Genomic DNA, 26,788 nt, shown 5'->3' with positions numbered 1-26,788 from the left:
AAACAACTGTTTGTTTTAAACATTTGTTGTTTAAAATACTGTGTACAAAAAAAAACCTGTGTACATTTTTAAAAAACAACTAAAATTAAACAACCCAGATGTTTAAAAACTGTTGTTTAAAAAATTGTTTAAAATTTTAAACAATTGGATGTTTAAAGTTTTAACAACCCAAGGTTGTTTAAACTTTGAACAGAAGTTGTTAGAGTGACCGGCGTAAACAGTGTTGTTTAAAATTTTTAAACAGTTGTTTAAAATATTTTTACTGTGTAAAACAGTTTTTTTTCGTCGTTTTATCGCTATATAACATTTTCGAATTTCAAAATACTTTATAGTATATTCTATATAATATAATATTTAGTGCAAAATGCGGAGCTATCTGAGTCAGTGGCGTTGCGTGGGTCATCATATAGGGGGGGGGGCACCGACCATGATTGTTGGGGGGGACACAAGCCGTTTTTCGGTGATTTTCCTGGGTGATTTTCTCCGATTTGTAATCGATTTAGGTAATTTCTACATACGTAGTCAAAGACCTCGCGATCCTAGGGGGGGGGCGCAGCCTCAAGTAGAATAAGATAGATGGCGCTCTCACTACGGTGCTCTAGGCAAAGCCTTGTTGAAAGGCTACTACATACGACACACTTACAGCGTGGACACACACTTGTATTTTGTAAAATACAAGTGTGTGTCCACGCTAAGTGTGTCGTATGTAGTAGCTTTCAACAACTTTGCCTAGAGCAATGTAGTGATTCTCGTTGATATTATAGTGTCCTTTCTCGTTGGTGTATAGTTTTTTTTTCTAATAGATTCAATTACGCATTGCGTCATATACTTGAAAGGGCAATCGATTTTATCAATACCGTTGGTATACAGTAGTTAACCTAGTGGTAGTTAACTTATGCAGTGGTTGATTTTCCTCATAAGTCACTGAACTTCAATGCAGCAATTAATTGCCCATGCCCATTATTTCATTATATCTGATGCATTCGAAATGTTTATGCTGGACAATTACTTCGCAGAAATGCATTCGTCAAGATAATCGCACTTAAAATGCAATAACTCTAAGGTCTCGTACGATTATCTTGACTAATGCACTATGCTCAGTGAGTTATCCGTATCTTAAATGAAGGCTAATATGAAAAGGCTGCATTTATTATTTATATGAGCAATTAATATTGATTTAATACAGGATACACGCTAAGCTATTTAAATGTCCGCACAACGGTATTGGAGATAATGAACATGATATTCAAAATATCACTGTCAAATTTGAGCATGTATAATATAATAACATGGTCACTTATATATTAAAAGCTTTGACAAATAACTTCCATACAATCATTAAGTGTCAAGTGTAAAAACACAGCACGTGTCTTATTCATTATTTGAAATTCCATAGATGGCGCCACTGTAGACCAGACAAAACACAGCATATCCATGCATTGCAATGCTTGGAAACATGTTCAATGTGAATCCTAAGGCCCTCTGTAAAGCATGGCGGGAATAGCCGATCCAATATACAATCCTTCCAATGACGAAAAAGATGACTATGAGAGGTATTAACTTCAAATTCTCCGGCTGGACGTGTGATGCAACGGCAAATAGCCCGGGAACATGGATGAGAGTTTGTTCGACGGTGTTAGCCAAGAATCGAACGTGAACTCCAAGAACTGGTGGATTCAATTGTTCAGGCTTCCTCGGATCCCCGGCGATGCGCAGATTATATCGTCTCGTGGTACTAACAGCAAGTATAGCTATAATCGTTGGGATGATTTCTACCGGAAGCCATCGTAAAGTGAACATCATCCGGTCAACCATGCTTGGGTTAACTGGTACGGTGATAGGTACATAGTAATATCCAACGTAGAAGTAGGCCAACAAAAGAGGTACAGATATGATTATTTGTGTTTCAACCAAGGTTTGCCACGCACGTACCTGTGTGTCCGTTGTTTTTTGTTCAGATGCCATAGCGTTTACACAAAATAAACAGTACGCAATCGCTGGAAATGCCTGCAAAATGCGTTGAAAATAATTTGTCGTTGAAATAAAATTCTGTTTCTCGTTAATACTGTAGCTGCTGATCAACTGTCGTTGTCAAGAAGCCCTATATAACCACAGGAGAACAGCCTGAAATTGAAAATGTCAAAACAAGTTTTACGATTGTAGTGTATTGCACTAAATTTGCAAAAACAGATCAATTCTTCAGAAGGTTGCTTAACCATATTATGACTATATAACACTGCCAACGTTTATTTAAGCTTGGGTTAAAAGGTCATGTGAAAGTTGCCTCGCATACAATGCAAACGTGCATGGCAACGGGCAAATCAGCGAAACAATAACGCGAACTTGACCCGGTGCATATGCTTCACGATAGACCTGTGATTAAAACAAACATTTGGAATAATTTCGTTTTGTGGGTATTTCCTTAGCCATTTGCAAAATGGATAAGGTTTGTTTCTAATATAATGTGGTCCTCCTTCATTCATTCATTCTTCCTTTTGTGGTTTGTAGTTACCCAATTCATATGTGTGTTTTTTTCGGGTCAAAGGTCATTAAGGGGTTACTTCCGGAATGAGACAAAAATACGTTCAAAATGCCCCTTCTGTCACAAATAACATAGCAAAGTGATGCCACGTGTACACATGCAATCATTTCTACCACTGCACTTCAAATACCCCATTGTTTAAAACTACCTACATGTATCATAAGAGCACCGTCCAACCGGTCCATGGTTCAACCATAGAACAATACCTGGAAGCGTCACTAGAAATTAGCATGAGGCCGCATTCATATGTAAATAGCGTATTGTTATTTAAATTTGTGCCCAGACGTATTGAGGGCGACAGTTATGTTATCCAGACAGAGAATGTCTTGATGCGCCAGGCATATCAAATTGCTGAGTGAATGTGTATAAATCCCCTTTCTGTATAGGTAATAAGCTAGTGTAGTTCGTGTTCCAGTTTGTTATAACAAGAAAATAAGTATATTAAATATATTAAGTGTATAAACTTTGAAATTGAAGTGAATTTTAAGTGCAGAGCTCCAAATCTAGCTAAATCGTGTAGTGTGAAATTATGCTGTGGGACCCCCGCTGCGTGGTGGAATTATATTCATAAAACATTGAATTTAACATATAATATGGGCAGCCAACCACGATTTATGAGCATTTAAAAGATATATTAATTAACAAAGATAAATAACCAATAATACAAATGTCAATATAAGGGAGTGATCGTTATTTATGGCAGGGGGGGGAATGGGTAAATTTAGGGGGGAACACGAAATTTTTTGTGGTCTTGAGGGGGGAACCTGAAATTTTTAGTTGAACCAGGAGGGGGGATTGTTAAATTTTAAATGGAGAAAAGTGGGAAAACAAGGGGGAACGCGAAAATTTTGAGCGGACGCGAGGGGGGAACACGAAATTTTTTGTCGATATTTTTGCCAAAACACCCATTCCCCCCCCTGCCGTAAATAACGATCGGTCCCTAACTAGTAAACAAGTCTGAAATCTTAAAATGTTGCCACGTGATTTCCCGAACACATGATATGTCAACATGTGACCATTATTCAGATTTACCGTAAGTATTTGGTGTATATGGTGCACGGCTTGCAGGCAACTGTGTATTTCTTTACCTCCGTATACAATCAATAATTCATGCTGGGAGCCAAGTAACATTCTGTCTGCTTAGTGCAGATTGTATTTTATTTTACTTGAGAGCATAATAGAAATACATAAAGACGAATAAGGCGCCATGATGGAAAGCTATGGAAGGTCAGGTCGGGTATCAAAGGTTATTTTAACTTCTAACTTCAAATACTACTTGTGTTTCACACCTTGCCTCTGTCACGTATTTCCTTCATATTATTGACCTCAAGTCCTAATTTTGACTTTGCTATTGCAAAATGTCATTTCACATTTCATATCAAATTAGTAGACTTTCTTTGAAAAAACATATCACTGGTGCCTGATGGGAATACCCGTCCGCCATTTCATTAAACTGGATCGTTTTCGCGTGATTTGTGCCCAGATGTATTGGGGGCGCGCTATTCTCTCATTGAACAGGCAAAGTTCGCAAAACTAACAACGTTGTTATTTGCCAATATTAATTAACATGATCCAAGGGGTCGAACATGAATTATTCATAACGGATCGATAACTGGCCTCACTTTCTAGCTAGTAAACCAGCGGAATTTTTCATAGGTTTTGCGTTGCTAATAGAACAACCGTGAATTTAGTGTCACCCCCTTGGTTCAACTCTATTCAGTCACTTTTGTAACACTTAGACAAAAGTGGCCCAAGCGGTTTTAAGACTAGGTTACATAATTGGCCATATCTTCACTTGTATACCACCAATTTTATTGGAACAAAGCTTATCTGGTGGCGTAAGAATTTATCTTGATAGACATATAAATATCAAATAAAAAAGAAGGGGCATTCTATTTTCAAAATTGTACAAATTTTATTGTACCTTAGTGCTGATGTTTTTCGGGAAGCCAGTTTCTTCTAGATGCATGAGATCCTAAATAACCAGAAGTTGCATGCTATAATATAACATTACACATCTACAACTGAGCGAATCTAATGTTTGATTTTGATAGTGAGAGTCTTGTCAATACATGCAATTGACTGGTAATATTATAGATAGGTATTAACCATTCCGATAAAGCAGGCAGCCCAGAACAGAAACTATTAAATGACATAGAATCAAGGACCAACAGCTCCAGACGCAACTTCCGACTGATAAAACGCACTTGACCTGGGATCACTCTATGTTACGTACGTGTATAGTTGCTTTTATAAACATTTGTTGCGGTTTTTTTAAGAATAATTTGTCAACTTGTAAAAGAGTTCTCTCTGTCCACCATCACATCACTTTATACACATACTGATGTCCCGGTTCATTGAGAATCAACTCTGGAATAAGTTCGTATGCTTCTTTTACCCACAATCCTTTGCGGACCAATTCCTGCAAGTCGGTGTCAAACTTTCCGTCTTTGAATTTCTCATAAGTATCCATGGTTTTACTTCTTACATTGAATACAATAAGACCGCCTTGAAAGGAAAAGGAAAATACGGATGTGTATAGAGTAAAAGTTATAATACAATGAAATAAACATCACAAAAAAAGTAAATAACCTCCCTTAAATACTAGCTAATACTAGTATTATTCAAAAAAGGGACTATTGTACAAATTTGTAAACTGCGCTAGAAGCAGAATTTATTTCTGCGCATTTTAACACCTCGATACGATAGCCCGGAAAACAATAAAACACCGGTCAATTTAATGTAGTGCAGTCCAGATTTGAAAGTTGCACTTAGGCCTACATACAATACAAAAACACTCAGATGTCATTATACAGATTTCCTTCCATTAAGCGCTCCACAGACTCCGAGTATTAGACGTACAATACCGTAAAACCCCGTCTATAAGCATATAGAGTGCTTCTGATGAAAGCTTCATTAATCCAGGCTTCATTATGGAGTTTGAGCAAGTAAATTACGGATCCAAGCATATACAAACAAGTATTATTTTTAAGACCAATCTTAGTATTGGTATATTAACGCTTGCTTCGAATTAATTTAGCTTTCATAAAAAACACTATATATGCTTGTTGTAGACGGGGTTTTACGGTATTGTATGTAACATATATACGTTATTTAATCTATTGCCATTCTATTTCCAGTTATGTTTATGTTCTAACGAATGTTTGATGACGAAAAATCGATAATATGTTACATATAATATCTAGCAGAAATATATTATCGATTTTTCGTCATCAAACATTCGTTAGAACTTAAACATTACTGGAAATAGAATGGCAATATATTAAATAACGTATATAGGTTACATACAATAATTTACGTGCAATAAAAAGTCTGAATACTGCTTTATACTGAATACAAATCAATAGAATTTACTGCAACTTTCAAATCTTGGGTTACATTGATTTAAGGGGTACTACACCCTGTGGTAAATTTGTGACTATTTTTGCATTTTTCTCAAAAACTAATCACACACTGGTAACAAAGTTATGTATATTATTGGGGCAAGGAATCCAATTACTACACTGAAATTTCAGTGACTCAAGACAAGCAGTTCCGTATATATGATAGGAAATGAGGTACATCCTAGCGGTACCTTATTTCGTATCATATAAATAACGAATCGCTTGCCTTGGGTCACTGAAATTCCAGTGTAGTAATTGGATTCCTTGCCCCAATAATATATATAACTTTTTTTACCAGTGTGTGATTAGTTTTTGAGAAAAAAACTAAAATAGACACAAATTTATCGAGGGGTGTAGTACCCCCTTAAATGTACGCTATGACGTCAATATTTAGTCAGTTGCTACAAATGAGGAGTCAAAATGTGCAGGAATAAATTCTGTTTCCAACGCATTTTACAGATTTGTATTACAATCACCGTTTTTGAATGATGGTCATTATTTAAGGGGCGGGTTTTTGAAAAAAAAGGAGGAAGAGGGGGCTTTTTATTTTGCATTTTTTATCGCAAAATCTGTGTATATTAAAGGTGTTTTAGCATAAAAAATTATACAATAATGCCTGGAAAAAGGAGGAGGCCTCTTTTTATTTGTTGTTCTGAGAGATAGCCCCGGGGGGGGGGGCACTTCAATTTGAAATGGATATAGGTGTAGGGCTGGCGCTTTCGCACTAAGGGGCATTCGGTGAGAGCAACATGTAAAAAAATATGGGGTCATTGGGTGAGAGCATGATTTTTGGCATTCGGTGAGAGCAAAATGTAAAAAATATGGGGTCATTGGGTGAGAACATGACCTTTTTTTTAAATGGAATCTTTGGGTGAGAACCAAAACAGAGCCACAAAAACCTCGAAAATCGAATTTCTAGTTCTAAATGGCTTCAAATTTCTTTATTTTTTCAAAATAAGTAACAAAATCAGTGATAAATGAAAGTTGCTGTTCAAATTGAACTTGTAAGGGTCTTTGGGTGACAGATCAAATGGAAAAATAGGGGGTCTTCGGGTGACAGAGTGCGGAGCGAGCATGTGTTCGTAAAAAAATATGGGGTCTTTGGGTGACAGCGATGCTGAAAAAGGGGTCTTAACAGCCCTACATACGCGTCACCTCCAAAGTTGAGTGCCCCCGGGATAGCCCCCCTGTAACTATCACATAAATCTTATAAAAGTGTTTATTGTATATCGACAAGGCTACAGGGCCGTTCCTAGGGATTTTGCCGCCCTAGGCAAAGCCTCTCCCTGCCGCCCCACCAGAGCATACCAAACAATAATAATAATATAATAATAAAAGAGATTTATATAGCGCATCATACAGAAGTCTCGATGCGCTTTACAGAGCACACATACATAAAAGTAAAAACTAAATAAATGTACAAAAATCCTTAAATAATACACCTTAAAATACAAACTACAATAACAAGATTAATTAGGCTACACCAAGCATCCCTCACAAGGAAAGGAGAAAATAAGAACGAGCAAAGGGTCCCAACCAAGTGAAAGACGCATGGTAGCACAGCATATACATACAGTAAGCAATAAAACAATGACCATATTATATTTACAGGCCATTATACTCATTATAGCAAAAACCAAGTTCAACATGATCAATATAAAAACATAATAATTATTAAATGGCGAATAAGATCAAATCAGACAGAAGCGAGAAATATTTCAGCTTGGAAAAACAGCAATATGATGGTGGCACAGCACCCTGCTGAGGGGAGAGGTTGCCAGCACGTCACCCTCAGCTAGAAACATAATAAATAAAACGCGAAATATGGGGTGGCACAACACCCTGCTGAGGGGAGAGGTTACCAGCACGTCACCCTCAGCGAGAACAAACATGATAATACAATTAAAATTAAGGCGTAGGCGAGACCAGCGGCGAGAACAACATTATGCCGATTATTAAAACGCAATATGGGGTGTTACGGGGGTTACCCCCTTGAAAACTCATCAGTTGTTTTCCAGTGGCGGAGCTAGGGTTTGTGGCGCCCTGGGCTAAGGATAATGACACCCCGGACCCCTAATTCTTATAACAATTGCGCGCGGAGCGAGCAAAAATGTGCACAAATAGGGCTTACCACTAATTAGTTTTGGTTTTAATGATTTTGTGGAAATGCGATTTTTGACTTTTAACACTTGGAGGGGCGCAGAATCGATCCTGAATTGGTCAATTCGGCGCCCCCTAAGGAGGCGCTGTCATTTTTTCTTCCCTTTTCTTTCTCCATTCCCGTTTTTTTTTAATTTTTTTTTTTTGCGCCCCTGTACGCTGTACGTTTGCCGCCCTAGGCGACCGCCTTACCTGGCCTAATGGTCGGAACGGCCCTGCAGGCTATAGAAAGCATCTCTACTTCCTAGACATATTTTTTGAAAAGTTATAACTGAATTTCAAAAAATAAAAATATAATTGAAGAAATCTCAAAAAGGAAGCGGGAGGGATGTGAAATATGTTTTTTTTTATTATTTGGCCTAACTTTTATGTTTGTTTAATTTCTAATTAATATCTACTGCTTTGACATTTTATTTTATCACAGGCTGCATTGGACCGATTGGATCCGATCAAATATACTGTTTGATAAACTAAAATATAAAGAATAATTATAATGTAATGACAATAACTGTTTTATACGCTTGAACATACCAGGTTTAACAATGCGTATCAGTTCAGGAAAACATTCTTGATTTAAATGGCCCTGCGCAAGAGCCGAGGATAAAATTAAACCGTCATATGTATCTGAAATAAAATCACAGTTTTTTATATACATGCATTTATAAGTTACTAAGCGAATGCAAGAAAGTGGTAATCATGATACTTTACATTTGCTGTTTAGTGTGTTTCTACCATACATAATCCACCAAGCACCAAGATAAATATCATCAAATTTGAGTATTAATTTAATAGTATTACACATGGGGGTATTCCGTAATTGTAACATGTTATCAAAAACCACATTTTGGAAGTATTTGCCGACGGAAAAATATTTATCAACGGAAACGTTTACAATGTAATCAGAAAGTTGAATAAGATTTTGCATGAAAGTTCAATTTTGCTGAACAGTAGTCTCGTGTTGTTTACCGCCTGCATGTTTGCATTCAAATGTACAGGAAAACGACCCGCTATGTAGAATGTCACCTCGAGACGTATTGTCTACAAGCTGCTAATGGCAGCTCGGAGGTGATCACGTGCGTATTTATAAATACGTACTTAACGTATTTAACTATAGTCGAAGCCTACTGGTGTTGTATGACCCCATGACCTCCGTAGGCCTATTACTGGATAGGAGCTCTTATATAGTAATTTAGACCGTTTGTTTAAAGCAACTGATTAAAAAATCACATTTATCATGGAAATATGGAGGGTCATTTGCTGCATGTCCTATACGCAGTAACTTTAAATTTTCTTCACATCTGTTGTTTCCAAGTACCCCCTTTAAGGCATGACATAACCAAAGCCGTAACCAGGGGGTGCAGGGGTGTGACCCCCCCCCCCCGCCAATAAAATCAAAATGTCAATCCGAATATTAAAAAACAAACAAAAAACAAACAAACAAACAAACAAAAGGTTGAAACACATGAATTGGTCACAAAAACGCCTTATCAAAACTACAATCCAGGAAAAAAAGGTTGGCACATGCACTTTGCCTGTCTTTTGGTATATCTCTTCCCCCGCTCCCCCAATTCAATGTTGGACCAAGCCATGTTGTCAACAAGTTCGTGAGACCCCAACATTGAAAGATGGGGAGTGGGGAAGGGTGAGATATATAGGGGTGAGTCTGTACTTCACATTATAATTGCATGCATGTTTCACAAGCCTCTCCAATTTTGATAGGGCACGCATTTCCATTGTTTAGTGCAAGTGTGCCAACTATTTTTTTCCTGGATTGTAGATGATTATAGGTTATTGTGATCTCATACCATCTTTTATATCCAGTTTATTGGTTCCGATGCGATCACAAATCAGGCGTCTGTAGATACCAGTTTCTTTGCTAATTTTCAAACTTTCCGTAGATATATCAACTCCATCTATATTTTTAAAGCCGTGTTGTCTCAACTATAAAAGTATAAAACGAGAACATGATTATTATTGTACACAAGTTCTACCTAAAAGCAATATTGTATTGTTTATGATAAGTTAGGTAGTTTGAAACTACGTTCTTTAAAAAAAACGTATTTTACTATTGCTGGATTTTGATGATAATATTGATGGTGATGGTGATGATGATGATGATGATGATGATGATGATGATGATGATGATGATGATGGTGACGATGATGATGGTGATGATGATGATGATAACGATGACGATGACGATGTTGATGTTGATGCTGATAATGATAATGACGATGCTGTTGCTGCCCATGATGATGATGATGATGATGATGATGATGATAATGATGATGATGATGATGACGATGATCATGGTAATGATGATGATGACGATAACGATGGAAACTGCAATAAATGTATAAGAATTTTCGGTCCTACCTCTTGAGCCACAAGGCCCGTTCCGCAGGCCATATCCATAATTTCTGCATCCTTGTGAAGCACCAACTTTGCTATTGTTTCTGCTGACCATCGAGGTGCCTTGGGCCTATAGCCCTTATTAGCAAGATCCTAAACCAAGTTAACAGATTGAAGATAAATGTCAAAGGTTACTAACATGGCCATATTAATTATAGTCTGCTTATTGTTAACCAGCATTCTTGAAAATGAGAAACATATATAATGGTTGTTGACTTAACACGGTTTGGAAATAATTTCTTCATATTTTGTTGGTGTTATCTGTCGCTTACATATCCTTCCTAAAACACAAAAGTGCGAATATTTCCAAACACCTAAATTAGCTAAAAATTTAGGACATGTTACAAAACTATATTTTCTAGAATTTCAGAGAATACTTTAAATATTGGCCGGTTATTTTCCACACAGTGACGTTAACTATGCAATGTCCAATTACCTATAACATACACTAAAACACCAAAGTGCGAATATTTCCAAACACCTAAATTAGCTAAAAATTTAGGACATGTTACAAAACAATATTTTCTAGAATTTCAGAGAATACTTTAAATATTGGCCGGTTATTTTTCACACAGTGGCGTTAACTAGGCAATATCCTATACTTCTAACATACACTATTTGTAGAGGTCACACGTCAATGGTAGAGCACTGTGTATTGTGTATAGGAAAACGGACAGTAACTGCAGTATGGCGGGGGCACAGTATCAAATTGTTATTAATTAATTAATTATTATTATTTATTATTGTTATTATTAATTATTGTTATTACTATCATTATTTTATTGTTATTATTATTAATTACTATTATTATCATTTATTATAATTTTTATATTTATATGGTATTCTGCAGCGGATGTATTCGTCGAAACAAGCGAAACACTACATCCTTAATAAACGTAGTTGGTAAATAGGCCTACGTCACCTGCTTAATTATTCATAGGTACCTTAAATATATACGTCTGGAATACCTGTATTAATTCAGCTGTTAATTCCCATCCTACCTTATGATAAGTGGGTGCCCATTCATCATAGAACTGCTTTATTCCTTCCACCGTTTGTGGGTATTTTCCCTCTTTACAAATACGAATTTTATCCGCCATGACGACCAACAAACAAGCAAACAAACAAACACCTTAACGCAACTGGGTCAGTCCGGGGTTATGCCTAATCTTGGATGCTGCTATACGGCTCGTATTTTTTAAAAGCTTACATGTATTTACCCCGGGGTATTTACTTCTCGCACACGATCCCGATCACCCGATAGTTCAATATTATTACGGTAATGGTTTTCAATTTTTCAGCACGTAACATGATGACGGCTCACTCCGAAGAAGCTCCGCCAGGGCCTATATTTTTAATATCATGTAAAATCAAGTTCCCCGTCAAATATTTTGAATTTCGTGTCCATTTATGGTAAGCGTCTTGTACTCGTTCGTTGTAATAAGGACATGCCAACCTCTCAGAAAAAATAAAGTCCCAATTGATACCAAAATGCTAGCATGTAGCTGTAAAAGTTTTACCATATAAGCGCCGAATTGCACTTTTGGCGTTATTAATTTAAATTAAGATTAAGAGAATAACGGACCCTTGGTCAGAACCTGAATCCAGTCCAAAATCAAAACCACAAAGGGATATAAATATGAAAGAAAATATCCGAAATATGTCTCACCTTGTGAAACTAATGAAAACAAAACATTTTATGATACATATATTATACATATCAAAACACTACTTTCTCAACGTGTCTAAGGAAACTTTACGTGTTTCCCAAAATATACTACTTTTATCTTCTGAATTAGAATAGTAGTATAGCTTTATATGGTCATGTTGAAGAGATCTAATACTACTCATATCTCTCGAAACTTAGTAGTATTACTTCAGACATGCATATAAAATTGTCTTTATTTCAATAAACCATCTAAATAATTCAGGCTTTAAAGCCTATTTTGTTTCGAAATCTTTCAAAACATTCAAATTCTTTCCAAATTTCCAAAACAATCTTCTACTCAACCAATTGAACACTTCACTGTCTTTTAGTAAAAAATGTCTGCGTCAGCAGACTAAAAATTGTAAATTAACACTAAAAACAGCAAGGCCGCAGGGCCGGCAGGCCTGAGGCCGGTGACTCCATACGACGACTAAACACTCCAAGTGAGTTTATTTTATATAGGCCCCGCAGGGCTAGAAAGATCGGTAAACCGCTAAAGCCCTATAATGCAATCTCTCGCCTCTAGAGCTATTACAAAATTCCCACTCATAACGGTAATCAACTTGATTTTATCTAGACTGGCCCCCAGTCTCGGTTCGGTTCCATCTCTGGATAATGTAACAATAAATAATTACGTAATGCCCTATGAAAAAAATGCCAACCCCCCCCTTATTTTCTTCAATGCCAAAAACCCATTCCTCTTCATCCACAAATCGACGGTGACATCCCGCTATCTCTAAGGTCCGCTATCTCTAAGGTTCGCTATCTCTAAGGTTCGCTATCACTAACGTGTAAAGTCTATGGAGACAGAATCCCGCTATCTCTAATAGAGAAAAAGGTTCGCTATACCTAAAAAAGGGTCCGCTACTTCTAAGGTTCGATATCACTAATTTAGAATAAGGTTCGCTAGTTCTAAGGTTCGATATCACTAATTTGAAATAAGGTTCGCTATCACTAATTTGAAATAAGGTTCGCTATCACTAATTTTGAATAAGGTCCGCTATCACTAATTTATTGAAGGTTCGCTATCTCTAAGGTTCGTTATCACTAATTCCAATAAAGGTCCGCTATACCTAAGGTTCGCTATCACTAATTTTGTTTAAGGTTCGCTATCCCTAATTAATTAAGGTTCGCTATCTCTAAGGTTCGTTATCACTAATTTCGATTAAGGTTCGCTATCTCTAAGGTTCGCTATCACTAATTTCAAATAAGGTTCGCTATCTCTAATTTTAAATAAGGTTCGCTATCTCTAATTTCAAATAAGGTCCGCTATCTCTAATTTTAAATAAGGACCGCTATAGCGAACCTTATTTGAAATTAGAGATAGCGAACCTTATTTAAAATTAGAGATAGCGAACCTTATTTAAAATTAGAGATAGCGAACCTTATTTGAAATTAGTGATAGCGAACCTTAGAGATAGCGAACCTTAGAAATAGCGAACCTTATAGATAGCGGACCTTATTTAAAATTAGAGATAGCGAACCTTAGGGATACCGGGATTGTTAAACTTAGAGATAGCGGACCTTATTTTAAATTAGTGATAGCGAACCTTAGAGATAGCGAACCTTCAATAAATTAGTGATAGCGGACCTTATTTAAAATTAGAGATAGCGAACCTTATTTAAAATTAGTGATATCGAACCTTAGAAATACCGAACCTTTTTCAAAATTAGTGATATCGAACCTTAGGTATAGCGGACCTTTTTCGTAATTAGTGATAACGAACCTTAGAGATAGCGAACCTTAGAGATAGCGAACCTTAGAGATAGCGAACCGTAACCAAATCGACGCCACTAATTACACCCACCACAGTCAACCATGCAGCAATATAGAAATATACTCGTATTTATAAGTGAACGCGAAAGTCCATTGAGCATGTATTGGGTTGATTTTTAATGCTATGTAATCTACATTACCAGTCGTTCTCCATGGACCCGAGGGAGGGTCTAGATTTTATCCAATTTAGGACATTCTGAAAACCGTTGCTAGAAAGCATACAGCTATAGCAAGACGTGTTTTGCCAGCTGTATGCAGGCTGTTAAGCAATAACACGTTTCTGGAATCTTTTCCTTCGTCAGTTGCCTGTATATGTAGGTCTAGATTTTTCTTATGACCCATGCTTAGAATTCAACATAAATAAATTCGACATGTCGAATCTATGTACCTTTTCTGTACATTAATAAAAGACCAAGTATAGCAGTACAAATATCCATCTCGGATCTCTCGTACGTGCGAAAGCTATTGTAAGCTCATAATATATACGACTACCATCTCTGGTCTTTCGTACCATATTACTAAAAAGCCTACATGCATAAAACTTGGCCTATAAACACTTTAGTTTGATTCCGTGAAATCAGTCCATGGTGAAATCAAACCGCACGTATATCCTCTCGGATCTCTCATGCAAGTGTGCATACATTAATATACAACATAAAATCCGAACTCGGATCCATGTCTCGGTTATCCAAATTAAGAAAACCGGTGGGCTCTTATTGAGTACAAAAACCATTTCTGGACTTTTGTATGATTTTAATGGATAACAACATCCAATCTTGTTGAATTCATTTTAACTGAAGCTCGAAATGCCCTTGAACCTGACACAATTTTTTGTTCATTATTTAGGCCAGTAAAAAAAAAACATGTTTCACGTCCGGGTTTTTGAAAAAAAAGGAGAAAGAGGGGGCTTTTTTTTTTTTTTGCAAATACCCATAATTATAGAGCTGTTTTAGCGTATACAATAATCACGGGGGCACTCCCATTGTGGCCTGTACACCATCCGCGATAATCAACTTTTGAAAGCACCCTAAACAAGGATTTAACCATTGGCTAAAACAATACCCTAAACAGGTGTTTTCACACCCTAAACAGGGATTTTATTCCTTGCATCAATTTTCATACCCTAAATTTCATTTCCGCGTATTAGCAATTGCAATTTTGCTACCCTTTTTCCAATATTACATGTTTTTGACACCCTAAACGCGTATCGTGCTTACCCACGAAAAACTACCCTTTTTACGCGTTTTCATTATCGCGGATGGTGTACATGTCGCAATGGGAGTGACCCCCCCGGGACAATAATGCCTGGAAAAGGAGGAGGCCTCCTTTTACTAGTAGGCTATTTCTTCTTCTGAGAGATCCTCTAACTGTCAAACCTTATAGTGTTTCTTGTATTGTAAGCAAGGCTATAGAAAGCATCTCTACTTCCTAGACATATTTTTTGAAAAGTTGTATGAACTGAATTTCAACAAATAAAATTAAAGAAACCTCCAAAAAGGAAGCGGGAGGGACGTGAAACATGTTTTTTTTATTTGGCCTTATATTGTGAATTGACCACAGTGAATAATATTGACATGTGTGAGAATAGTCAGTCCACTTCCCTGGTTTTAAGGTCAACTGTTGTGCATGAGCGCTGCACTTTAGCCTGGGGCACTTTGGTCTATTCATGCAAAATGTTTGAATTTCATTATTTTGAGTTTTAAAACAAATAAAAATCCCTTTAAAAAGGAGTGCGTCTGGTCCAGAGTGAAGATTGTGGATGATATGAAAATATAGACCTACTTGAAGAATCAGGATTCAAATTCAAGCACATGTACTCTTATGGCATTCACTCCCGGCATTCACTTTCTTTAATAGTCGACATATAAAAATTAATGTATTTGTAATTAAATATAAAAATGACCGGGAAAAATGATTAGAAAGTTTTGGCATCTTGACAATTATTAGTTTTTATTGTTGATGGTATTAGAGATACAAGATGTTCTAAAGTTATGTCTGAATATGAAAAATATGCACACCAATAAATACAATTCTCTTGCACAAAAAAAAAAAAAAAATCAGTGTTCAAGCGAAATGAAAATTGCACTTAATGTAATACGTACCGTGATTAGAAAACAAACACTTTTAGGCCCTGAATCATATTCAATCCTCATTTTTTTAGGCCTGTGAAAAATGAACAGGATCCGACTTTTTATGAAAATATGGCTAAGCTTTCAAAATGTATAGCAACACGGATACCGAATATTGGACTCTGAATGAAGACGCCGTGATGGTGTCGCAAGCTATACGTCGCTGCTAACAAAGACTCTGAAAAGGTAACTTTCACAATGTGTTACATTTCAAAAACACCAAGCTATTTTAAGTTGTGAGAAGGCGTAAGTTGTATAGGGTGATCTAGTCGGCATTTTTCTAGAAAAAAACATGCTGGACATCGTATATATAATTTCTACAGTGGATCTTCATCTGACCTTCAACTTGCACTAAAAAGGTATAAGTTTTGAAGAACTGAGTCGCCCTCATAGTCAACAAAATGACGTTTTCCCGGACCCTGTTTGTACAGAAATTCAATGGGGACCATTTAGTGGTGTGCATCCTGTAATATTATACTTTTAGTTAGCTCAATTTTAGAAAGTTGCCACAAACATGTAAAGAAATGTAATACTCTGCAGTATGTTGGTGGGGAAGCGACATGTGTTTTTGCTAAAAAAGATACTGCTTGACCTCATTGACCCACATTAACTTGGCCCCCTGATGACCTTGGTTTGATGACAACTGACCTCGTGACATGTTCAACCACATAATAGTTTATAACACTACTTCTTAATTGTGAATTTTGCGAGATTTGGATATGAAAAACTGAACATTATTTTGGTTTAAAGTTTATTATTAAAATATTATTAATTTTACCAAGTTTAAGCCCAGAGGGGCAGCAGCATGAAGCGACACTGTTTCATCCGTTGACCCCATATGACCCGACCCCCCGGATAACCTCTGTTAATGACGTTTGACTTTGGATGACATTAATTAATTAAATATTTATTTAACCGACTACTCTTTCTGTCTTTCCCCATCTAAAATGGTTTATGCAATCCTTGCGCACTGGTATAATCCTACTTGCAACATGACACTGTTTCACCCCGTTGACCCCATATGACCTTTGACCCCTGATGACCTCTGATTGGTGATGCTTGAATAAATAAATAAATTAATTAATTAATTAATTATTTAATAAATAAATAAATGATTGGTGATGCTTGAATAAATAAATAAATAAATTAATTATTTAATAAATTAATTAATTAATTAATTCATAATTGATTGATTAATTAATTATTAATCAAATTAATTAACTATTTATTAACTGAAAAGTGTTTAATTATAGACGTCTTTTGACCAAGCATTAATTGACAGACGACTTATTTTGCACACATGATATTCCCCTCATATCAAGGATTCCACCCACCAGTTTGGATAAAATTTCAGTGCAGATCATTTGATGTTAATTTCCGAAGAAAAAAAGGAAATAGGTTGGGTGTAACCACGCAAGACGGGGTGTATTAAAGGCTGAGGGATCATCGGGTGGCAGATTTGCAGAAAAACAGGGTCTATTGACAGGCACATGACGCGTGCCATATGCGACCCCCCCCCCCACCTGCACCTGGTATCTATATTCTCGTATTGAACAGCGCCTTGTCTTCACGCATTTACAAATGATTTCGAAATGGTATTCTGATGAGGGCAGTATAATTACCTCAATACATAGACAGGTGGTGATGGAAGCGATATCGCCATTGGATTAACACATAATCATGAAATCTTCATAAACAATTCTAAATTTGTTATGTGGTGTCAAAGCAAAATTATCTTACTCTAAAACCGTCGGGGTACGACCGTGTACCACACTGCAAGTATGTTAATTTTCCATTTGTAATTGCTAACCGTGTATTTTGAATGGGGCTGTCAGCCCTGTATCTTCGCCAGCCTCGTACGTCACGTGTTGCGCTTCCTATGCCGCCTGTACATAGACAAACGGCGAGCCAAACGAGCTATGCTTAAAAGTCCAATGGAAATCTAGCACGTCAAACAATTCTCGCTATTCGCAATAAGGGCGCCGCCAGCGGTTTGCGATGTAATCGTGATGTATCATGGGAAAATCGTGATGTATCATGGGAAAAGGTCGACATCAAGTCCGCGCAATACGAATATTACCATGCTATTACATAGGAACACGTGACAATATTTTTAGTTTGTCAATATAACGGTATTACACGCAAATCGATAGAGAAAAAATTAATTGTGCACATTTCAAATCACATTATTAAGTATTATTGAGTATCGATTCGCGTGTAACACCTTTATTTTGACAAACTAAAAAATATTGTCATGTGTTCCTATGTAATAGCATGGTAATATTCGTATTGCGCGGACTTGATGTCGACCTTTCCCATGATACATCACGATTACATCGCAAATCCGTTGGCGGCGCCCCTTATTGCGAATAGCGAGAATTACGATATCTTTAGATTTCCGACTCGGAAAAAATAGCAATATAGGCATTTATTAAAAATTGTAATTGGGAAGATTAATCTTTTCTGTGACACTTACACTCGACCTTTAATTTTGTATTAAAAATGATCCATTTGAAAAAACGATAGGCCTACACTTAGTTTATTAGGCCTAGTGCTGAATGCAGCATAAAATTACAAATTCGTCTCACGTCCCCACCTTTTTGGAATTTGTGTAAGGATGGAGAGAGGTGGGGCTTTTTTCCTTCTTTTCTTTTCTAAATTCACAAAATACAGCAGTTTTCAGTCACGTAAATGCTGACATTGCTGACAGTTTCCAGCATCTGCAAGAAAAACGATAATGCCCTTTTATTTAAGATAATCATAATAGGGGTAAGAACCCTTAGAATTCCACAAAAACACTTATAATAACTAATTAACTTGTTCGTCAACATGAATATTTTACTAAGAATTAAACACTTAAAATTTAATATGAAAATAAAAACACAAACAAAAAAAACATGGGACTGATCCAAAAAATTGAGGAGCGTGGCGGATTTGAAACGTTTTCTTGTTGGCGTTATTCCCGCGTTAATAGACAGCTTGCGAAATGACGTAACTTTAACTTTAACTTTAACGTCTAGAGGATTATAGAGGATTATGTATTCAAAACAAGGTGGTTTTGAATACATAATCCTAAACAAGGTGCATGGTTTTGAATACATAATCCTCTATAATCCTCTAGACGTTAAAGTTAAAGTTAAAGTAACGTCATTTCGCAAGCTCTCTAATGCTCATCGATGCAATTTCCCGTAACCCGCGTATACCGGCACTGTTGTCAGTATAGTAAAACGGTTTCCCATTTCTTAGTTTTTATGTCAGTAATTCGAGAGCTCAGCGCAACAATACCTCGTCTAAATTTTGTCCACTTTGAGACTTGCGTTTAAGAAATCCTGGGTTCGCATAGGCAGGCCTTTGTTTTAATGCGTCATTGGGGTCGGAAATTTACGTAAGTCCGGGGGTGGGGGACACTCCCACTTTGGAGGTGACGCGTATGTAGGGCTGTTAAGACCCCCTTTTTCAGCGTCGCTGTCACCCAAAGACCCCATATTTGTTTACGAACACATGCTCTGTCACCCAAAGACCCTTATTTAAACAAAGAAAATTTGAAGCCGCACAATTCACTGTTCGAGGTTTCTGTGGCGCTGACTCACCCAAAGGTTCCATTTAAAAAAAGGTGATTTTTTCACATGACCCGATATTTTTTACATTTTCCTCTCACCGACTGATGCCAAAAATCATGCTCTCACCCAATGACCTCATTTTTTACATTTTGCTCTCACTGAATGTCCCTTAGGCCTACTGTGAAAGTGCCAGCCCTACACCTATATCCCATTTCATATTGAATTGCCCCCCCCCACCCCGGATATCAGTCTTTGTTGTCACTAGAACTTGAAACCAATCCTCTGGTACTCGGACTTGGTCAAGGAAAAGGTCTGGTAAGATTTGTGTCAATTCCCCGTCTGTTATCAACTGCCCGGTTATTCCCGGGTACCCAGGGCTCGAGTGGACCAAGGTTTCAATTCATTGCCAAATGCATTATCACTTGTAGTTTTCACATGCATGAAATCTATAAGCTTAACTAGGGCCTACTCAACGTATAGGTCTATACAGCCCCCCCCCCCCCTCCACTCATAATTACTCACAATACACTGAAAGTCAATCATGAAATCTAACAGTCTTTCATAGCACCCTGATACACGTAATTTCCCAGTTTCAACATGAACACTAGCTGTTCTACACACGGTGCTGAATTTGGCAATCAAGGGGGCACACCACCATTACTTGGGATTTTACATCGATACATGATTTTTTCGCGCTTGGACCGCCAGAACAAATTTAAAGTCATTGTTTAGCTCATAATTCCATCAAAACAAAACCAGGTTTAATATGGCACCAAAGAAAAATATCCAAGACTCATGGTGGCTAAAAGATTTCCGTATTCCATAGTGGCGTATAGTGGGGCGCCGCGAATAAACAACTTTTCGAGAAAATCGGGTTTGAAGAAATGCCAATTTAAATTCGAGTTGTGTAAATCAGACATTCATTATATTTTGTAAATGATGTGAAATTTCTGTAGTAAACTAAATAGATTTTATTGTTATATATTTTTCAAAAGAAATAAATACATACTATTGCTGGCAAACTGACAATAAAACTATACGTCACTATGGAAAACGAACAAAACGCAATACCCTAACCTTACGTTAACCGTACGCCACCTCGGTCGCCGTGTAATCCCTATGGCGTTACTTTTCGTCGTTCGTATTCCATAGTGGCGTATAGGTCCGATACGCGTACGCCACTATGACATACGATGTTTTTCATTTTTGCCGATATTTCATAATTATAAAATGTGTATAAAAAGTGGCGTATGGTCGATACGCCACTATGGAATACAAAAATGTCACTTTGTAACTATACGCCACATTTAATTAATTAATTACTAATTAATTAGCTAATTATGACTGATGAGACTTAGAAAAAATGAAAGAGAACATCATTAAAAACATATGTGCCAATTTAAAAAAAATGACCAAAAATCACTATACGCCACTATGGAATACAGCCGACGTATTTATACGTTTTACGAGGAATATTTAAGGTTTGCATTTTTTGACCGCGAAATCTTTTTATGCCCCCAAAGGCCAAGGGCGCAAATCACCAAATCAGCTCTGTCTAGGAAAGAACGCTAAAATAAAAATAAAATCCCGTAAGGCCTATTTTTTTTCCATGTGAAACCGTTCTTATTTTTTAATTTAGGGTCCATTTAAGTAAATAACGTGTTGCGTTATTTCGTTGTAATTAGAACATGCTAACCTCATAGAAAACTAAGACCCAAATGCAAAGGACACCAAACTGCTTCGAGTAGTTGTATAGTTTTTACCAGAACTCATCACCATTGCCATTTTGGCGCATTGATTTGGTACAATGCGCCCGTTAGCTAAGACAAGTTTTGTTCCAAGTCTACCATAATTATAATAATGATAATAATAAATAATAATAATAATTAAAAACTTCTTAGACCGTGACAAGTCTATCCTAAAATATTGTTATTGTATGGATAATGATTCGTTAAGGGTAGACGAGGTATTGTTGGTCGAAGCAACCTAAAATTGATTTTGATTATCTAGATCAATATATTATTGAAAAACAACAACTTAATGTTTTGCAAAAGTTCATTCTACAAATCGTATATTTTGCAAACTTGCTTAATTTATTGTTGTAAACACAAAAGTGTTGTTGTTTCAGCCCTCTTTACAACGTAACTAAAGAACCGCAGCACCTATAAAAGTATATCTGTGATATTTTCATTCTTCTACACTCTCGCTATGAATTGAGCAATGCACTTTTTGCCAAAGCTCACTACCATTCGTCAGATGCTGTGAACTACCAAATCACAACAGTTTAAAATAATTAATAACCTTAATAAAAACCCATCATTGCAACACATTGTGTATTTTCTTTGATGTTTAAAAAATGGTCTTAATTTTGTCCAGAATGAGTATACAGTGTTAAGTCGTGAAACAACTTTTTGTTACAAGCATAAACCTACTTTTAGAGTTTTGAAAAGGGCAGTTTTTGTCTACTATTCAGGACTCATTCAGTCATGAAGTCACTTTCACACAACACTTAGTAAACAGATAAATATTGGTACAAAATGTATCCTTACGATGTTATGACAAAATGTTCAGAGCAGAACTTATTTCTTTTGATGTGTTTACATGCAGACTGTATTATCAAAACGGATTGTTACCCATATACATTAGTGTTGATGTTTATCGGAAAGCCAGTTTCTTCTAGATGCATGGGATCCTAAATAACCAGAAGGTACATGCTATAATACAAAAATCTACAACTGAGCGAATCTAAGCGAGTCTTGTCAAAACATGTATTCACTGGGGATTATTTCATATAGATACATAAAAATTAATTCCGATAAGGCAGGCAGCCCAGAACAGAAACTCATAACATAGAATCGAGGACCAACAGCTCCAGACGCAACTTCCGACTGCTAAAGTAAAACGCACTTGACCTGGACTGTTTGTCGATTCATCACTATGTCACGTAGTGTATAGTTGCTTCGATAAACCTTTCTTGCGCTTGTTTTGTAAAGAATAATTTGTCAACTTGTAAAAAGAGTTCTCCCTGTCCATCATCATACCACTTTATACACGTACTGATGTCCTGGTTCATTGAGAATCAAATCTGGAATAAGTTCGTATGCTTCTTTTACCCACAATCCTTTGCGGACCAATTCCTGCAAGTCGGTGTCAAACTTTCCGTCTTTGAACTTCTCATAAGTATCCATGGTTTTACTTCTTACATTGAATACAATAAGACCGCCTTGAAAATAAAAATAAAATATGGATGTGTAGAGTAATACATGTAGTTATAATATTAAATGAGATAGAATTGTGTGTATAGGAGCAATGCCCGGAAAAAAGTCACATTCGCAGTAGGTTTCACTACCTGAAGAGAATTGATCAAACATTGAATTCCCTCCTGAGTTTGGTATCTGTCAACAATTAGCGCAATATAATGTTATGGCGCTATTTTCTTTTTATATTTCCTCATTTAAATATATCGCTCCGCGGCTTCCTTTCATCAATTACCCTGGGTAGTCGAGAGCCAGCCACTGTGGGAGCAGGACGTATTTTCAATCATCTATATTATGTTGTGATCACTTTGTTGATGCGGAATTAAAGTTTATTTGTGAAGTTATATTTTGTTATCCGTATATTTCTGTTCGAGTATTTAGCGAGTCTTTCCCCGTCTAACTGTGAGATTGGCCATGTATCTGGTTTAATTTCTATAACCAAATAACTGGCGAGTGGATTTTCATATCAGTTCTGAGTCATATCAATAAGGATGCTTTAAACAACGGTTGCATTTCACCGGTACAAGAAATAGTCAACAAACCAACATAATCGAATTCATTAACTTTTAAGTCTGTTTAATTTCTGATTAACTTCTACTGTTTTGAATTTTATTTTGGCTGTTTTAATTTTATCACAGGCGGCATCCCATATAGCAAAGCATAGTTGGCCCAACGTTGGCACTCAGTCAGATCTCACACCACCAAATCAGAGTCCCATAGAGATAGGTGCTAAATTTGCCTTAAGAAAACGTCATTTTTCCTTCACAGGAGCGACTCAGTTTTAAGCGACAGCTATGATGGTTGAAATCAGCCCTTGCCTGATCCCTCTGGCTGGGAAAAATATAGGTTGCCCGTCATTATTCTTTACGACTGGCCCTCGAAGTCTACGATGTCCGGGAATTGCCTATTTACAGGCAAAATCATGCCAGTGTTTCTGTAAAGAAAAGGCTGCTTAAAATCATTAACAGTTATTCGATCTCTCCCATCTGTGGTACACTTGCAGTATTTAACATTACTAATCATGACAAATCCAAATTTTGCCTAAGTTATGCACATTTCTGCTCATTCAGTTAATGCTTACTTTAGCTGTCCATGTTTTTTTCTGAGAAGTGAAATTAAGGGCACACAACCATATAATTCTTTTTGGTGGTGTGAAATCATCATATTGCTGGATATTGGCACAAAGTTGGTAGGCGAACCTTGGCAACCTTAAAATCAGGCGGCGGGGATGACATGATAGAGAGAGACGGCAAAACTGATAAGCCGTATGGCACTTTCCACACAATCGGAACACGAAAGCAAATCGGGACTGAATTTCGCAGCTGCCGTGATCACTGGTAATCGCCATTCAATTTGCATACTGAGTGATCGGAGCCTAACCAATACGGCGAATTTAAAACCGTCACAGCGACTCTCACCCAGTACTAATCAAATTTTACTGTATTTAATTAATTTGAAGGTTAGTTTTGTGGGGTTCAATATCGAACGCCAACGGTTTTAGCTTGTATTTATTATTTATTATGAACATAGGCCTACTTGTTTGTGATATTTTAAGCGTTTTAAAATTTCAAAATATAATCCCATCCAATTTACACGGCTGACAGAGGAAATTTACTGAATTTAGAGAATGCCCATCATTCTCCACCTGCTTAAAATGATAGTCGACTTACGCCAAGGTTGGACCAATGTTGTTGTGCCAACAACGTTGGTCCAACATTGGCTTGGCGTCGGCTTATACCGACCGTGACCATGCCGACCATCGCCAACGTTGGGCCAAACGAAGTATTGCCATCTGGGATAAGACCGATTGGATCTGATCGAATAATACTGTTTGATTAAATATAAATATAGAGAATAATCTTGTTTAATATTTTTAATTACAGTTGAAACTGTTTTATACTTAACTTACCAGGTTTAACAATGCGGATCAGTTCAGGAAAACATTCTTGATTTAAATGGCCCTGTGCAAGAGCCCCACACAAAACTAAACCGTCATATGTATCTGAAATAAAAACATAGTTTTTTATTAATTTATACGTTCCTAAGCGAATGCAAGAAAGTCGTATACATGACACTTTACAGTTACTGCCTTGTGCAATTGTATTCAGTATGTTTCGACTTTCAAAGGTTACGCACGTCACCCATGGACAAGACCAACATGCGTGACCAAATCCTCATGCCATTGACCACTATATAGAAAAGGGTAGGAACTTTTTAGATAAATATCATCAAATTTAAGTATTAATTATTACACATGGGGTATTCCGTATTTGTAAATGTTATCAAAAACCACATTTTGGAATTAATTGCCGACGGAAAAAAATATTTATAGACGGAAACGTTTACAATAATTATACGTAATCACAAAGTTAAACAACATAGACAATTTTGCTGCAAAGTACTCTCGTATAGTGTTGTTTACCGCCTGCATGTTTGCATTCAAATATACAAGAAGATCACCAGCGGCGGCTGTGTAGAACGTCACTTCGAGACTTACTGTCTACAAGCTGTTATGGCAGCTCGGAGGTGGTCACGTGCGTATTTATAAATACGTACAGTATTATGGATATAGTCGAAGGATACTGTTGTATGAGCCCAGGACCTTGGTATTACTGGATAGGTGCTCTTATATAACATGATAGGCCTAATGTAGGCCGTTTGTTTAAAGCAACTGCTTCAAAATTCGCATTTCTCATGGAAATATGGAGCGACATTTGTTGCATGTCCTATACTCAGTCGCTGTAAATGTTCTTCACATATCTGGTTCTTCCAAGTACCCTCATTAAGGCATAACCTAACCAAAGCCGTAACCAGGGGGTGCAGGGGTGCGACGCAACCTCCCCCACCCCCGCCAATAAATTCAAAATGTCAATCCGAATATTAAAATTTTAAAAAATTACAGATTAAAATTTTACAAAAGGTTGAGACACATGAATTGGTCACAAAAATGCCTTATCAAAACTACAATCCAGGAAAAAAAGTTGGCACACTTTGCCTGTCTTTTGGTATATCTCTTCCTCCGCTCCCCCAATTCAATGTTGGACCAAGCCATGTTGTCAACAAGTCCGTGAAACCTCCCCCCCCCCCCCTCAACATTGAAAGATGGGGAGTGGGGAAGGGTGAGATATAGGGGTGAGTCTGTACTTCACATATATTGCATGCATGTTTCACAAGCCTCTCCAAATTTGATGGGGCACGCATTTCCATTGTTTAGTGTAAGTGTGCCAACTATTTTTTTTCCTGGATTGTAGATGATTATAGGTTATTGTGATCTCATACCATCATTTATATCTAGTTTGTTGGTTCCGATGCAATCACAAATCAGGCGTCTGTAGATACCAGTTTCTTTGCTAATTTTCAAACTTTCCGTAGATATATCAACTCCATCTATATTTGTAAAGCCTTGTTGCCTCAACTGTAAACGTATAAAATGAGAACATGATTATTAATGTACACAAGTTCTTCCTAAAGGCAATATTGTATTGTTTATGGACAGTTTGAAACTATGGTATGAAGCAAAAGTTCGTTTTTATGTAACGCTTGATTTCAGTATTAAAACTAATAAAGGTTTCAAAAGTATTGATAACGACGACTAGACTACAAAGATACTGACAATACGAGAATGATTATGATGATGATATGATGATCGATGATGATGATGATAATGATGATGATGATGATGATGATGATGATGATGATGATGATGATGTTGAGCCTAATGCTGATGATGATCATGATGACGATGCTGTTGTTGTTGCTTCTGCTGCTGCTGCTGATGATGATGATTGATGACGATGGTGTTGATGGTGATGGTCACGAAGATGATGACGACGATGATG

General features: G+C 36.9%; 3 protein-coding genes across 3 annotated transcripts in view; all 3 read right to left on the bottom strand.

Annotated features, from left to right (window-relative positions):
* LOC140146782 (methyltransferase-like protein 27) overlaps positions 1 to 26,788 on the bottom strand; it is a 56,877-nt gene that overhangs the window by 3,345 nt on the left and 26,744 nt on the right. The window lies entirely within an intron of this gene.
* On the bottom strand, positions 730 to 2,193 carry LOC140137474 (transmembrane protein 79-like). The gene has a single exon (XM_072159185.1). The coding sequence runs from the start codon at positions 1,963 to 1,965 to the stop codon at positions 1,372 to 1,374; it is 594 nt and encodes a 197-aa protein (XP_072015286.1). The 5' UTR covers positions 1,966 to 2,193; the 3' UTR covers positions 730 to 1,371.
* The window catches only part of LOC140146781 (methyltransferase-like protein 27), a 4,942-nt gene continuing 661 nt past the window's right edge, over positions 22,508 to 26,788 (bottom strand). The window contains exons 3-5 of the mRNA XM_072168658.1: positions 26,229 to 26,364; positions 24,859 to 24,951; positions 22,508 to 22,915 (exon numbers count right to left, since the gene is read on the bottom strand). Of these exons, the coding sequence (XP_072024759.1) occupies positions 22,728 to 22,915; positions 24,859 to 24,951; positions 26,229 to 26,364 (417 nt within the window). The 3' untranslated portion in view covers positions 22,508 to 22,727. The remainder of the gene's footprint in view (positions 22,916 to 24,858; positions 24,952 to 26,228; positions 26,365 to 26,788) is intronic.

The sequence above is a fragment of the Amphiura filiformis genome, chromosome 2 (genome assembly GCF_039555335.1).
Source record: "Amphiura filiformis chromosome 2, Afil_fr2py, whole genome shotgun sequence".
Taxonomy (NCBI): Eukaryota; Metazoa; Echinodermata; class Ophiuroidea; order Amphilepidida; family Amphiuridae; genus Amphiura; species Amphiura filiformis.
This window is presented reverse-complemented; position numbering and strand designations above follow the sequence as displayed.

Bases quoted from the DNA above. Each gene is read 5' to 3' on its own strand.
- LOC140137474 (XM_072159185.1), bottom strand. From the start codon at position 1,965: ATGGCATCTGAACAAAAAACAACGGACACACAGGTACGTGCGTGGCAA.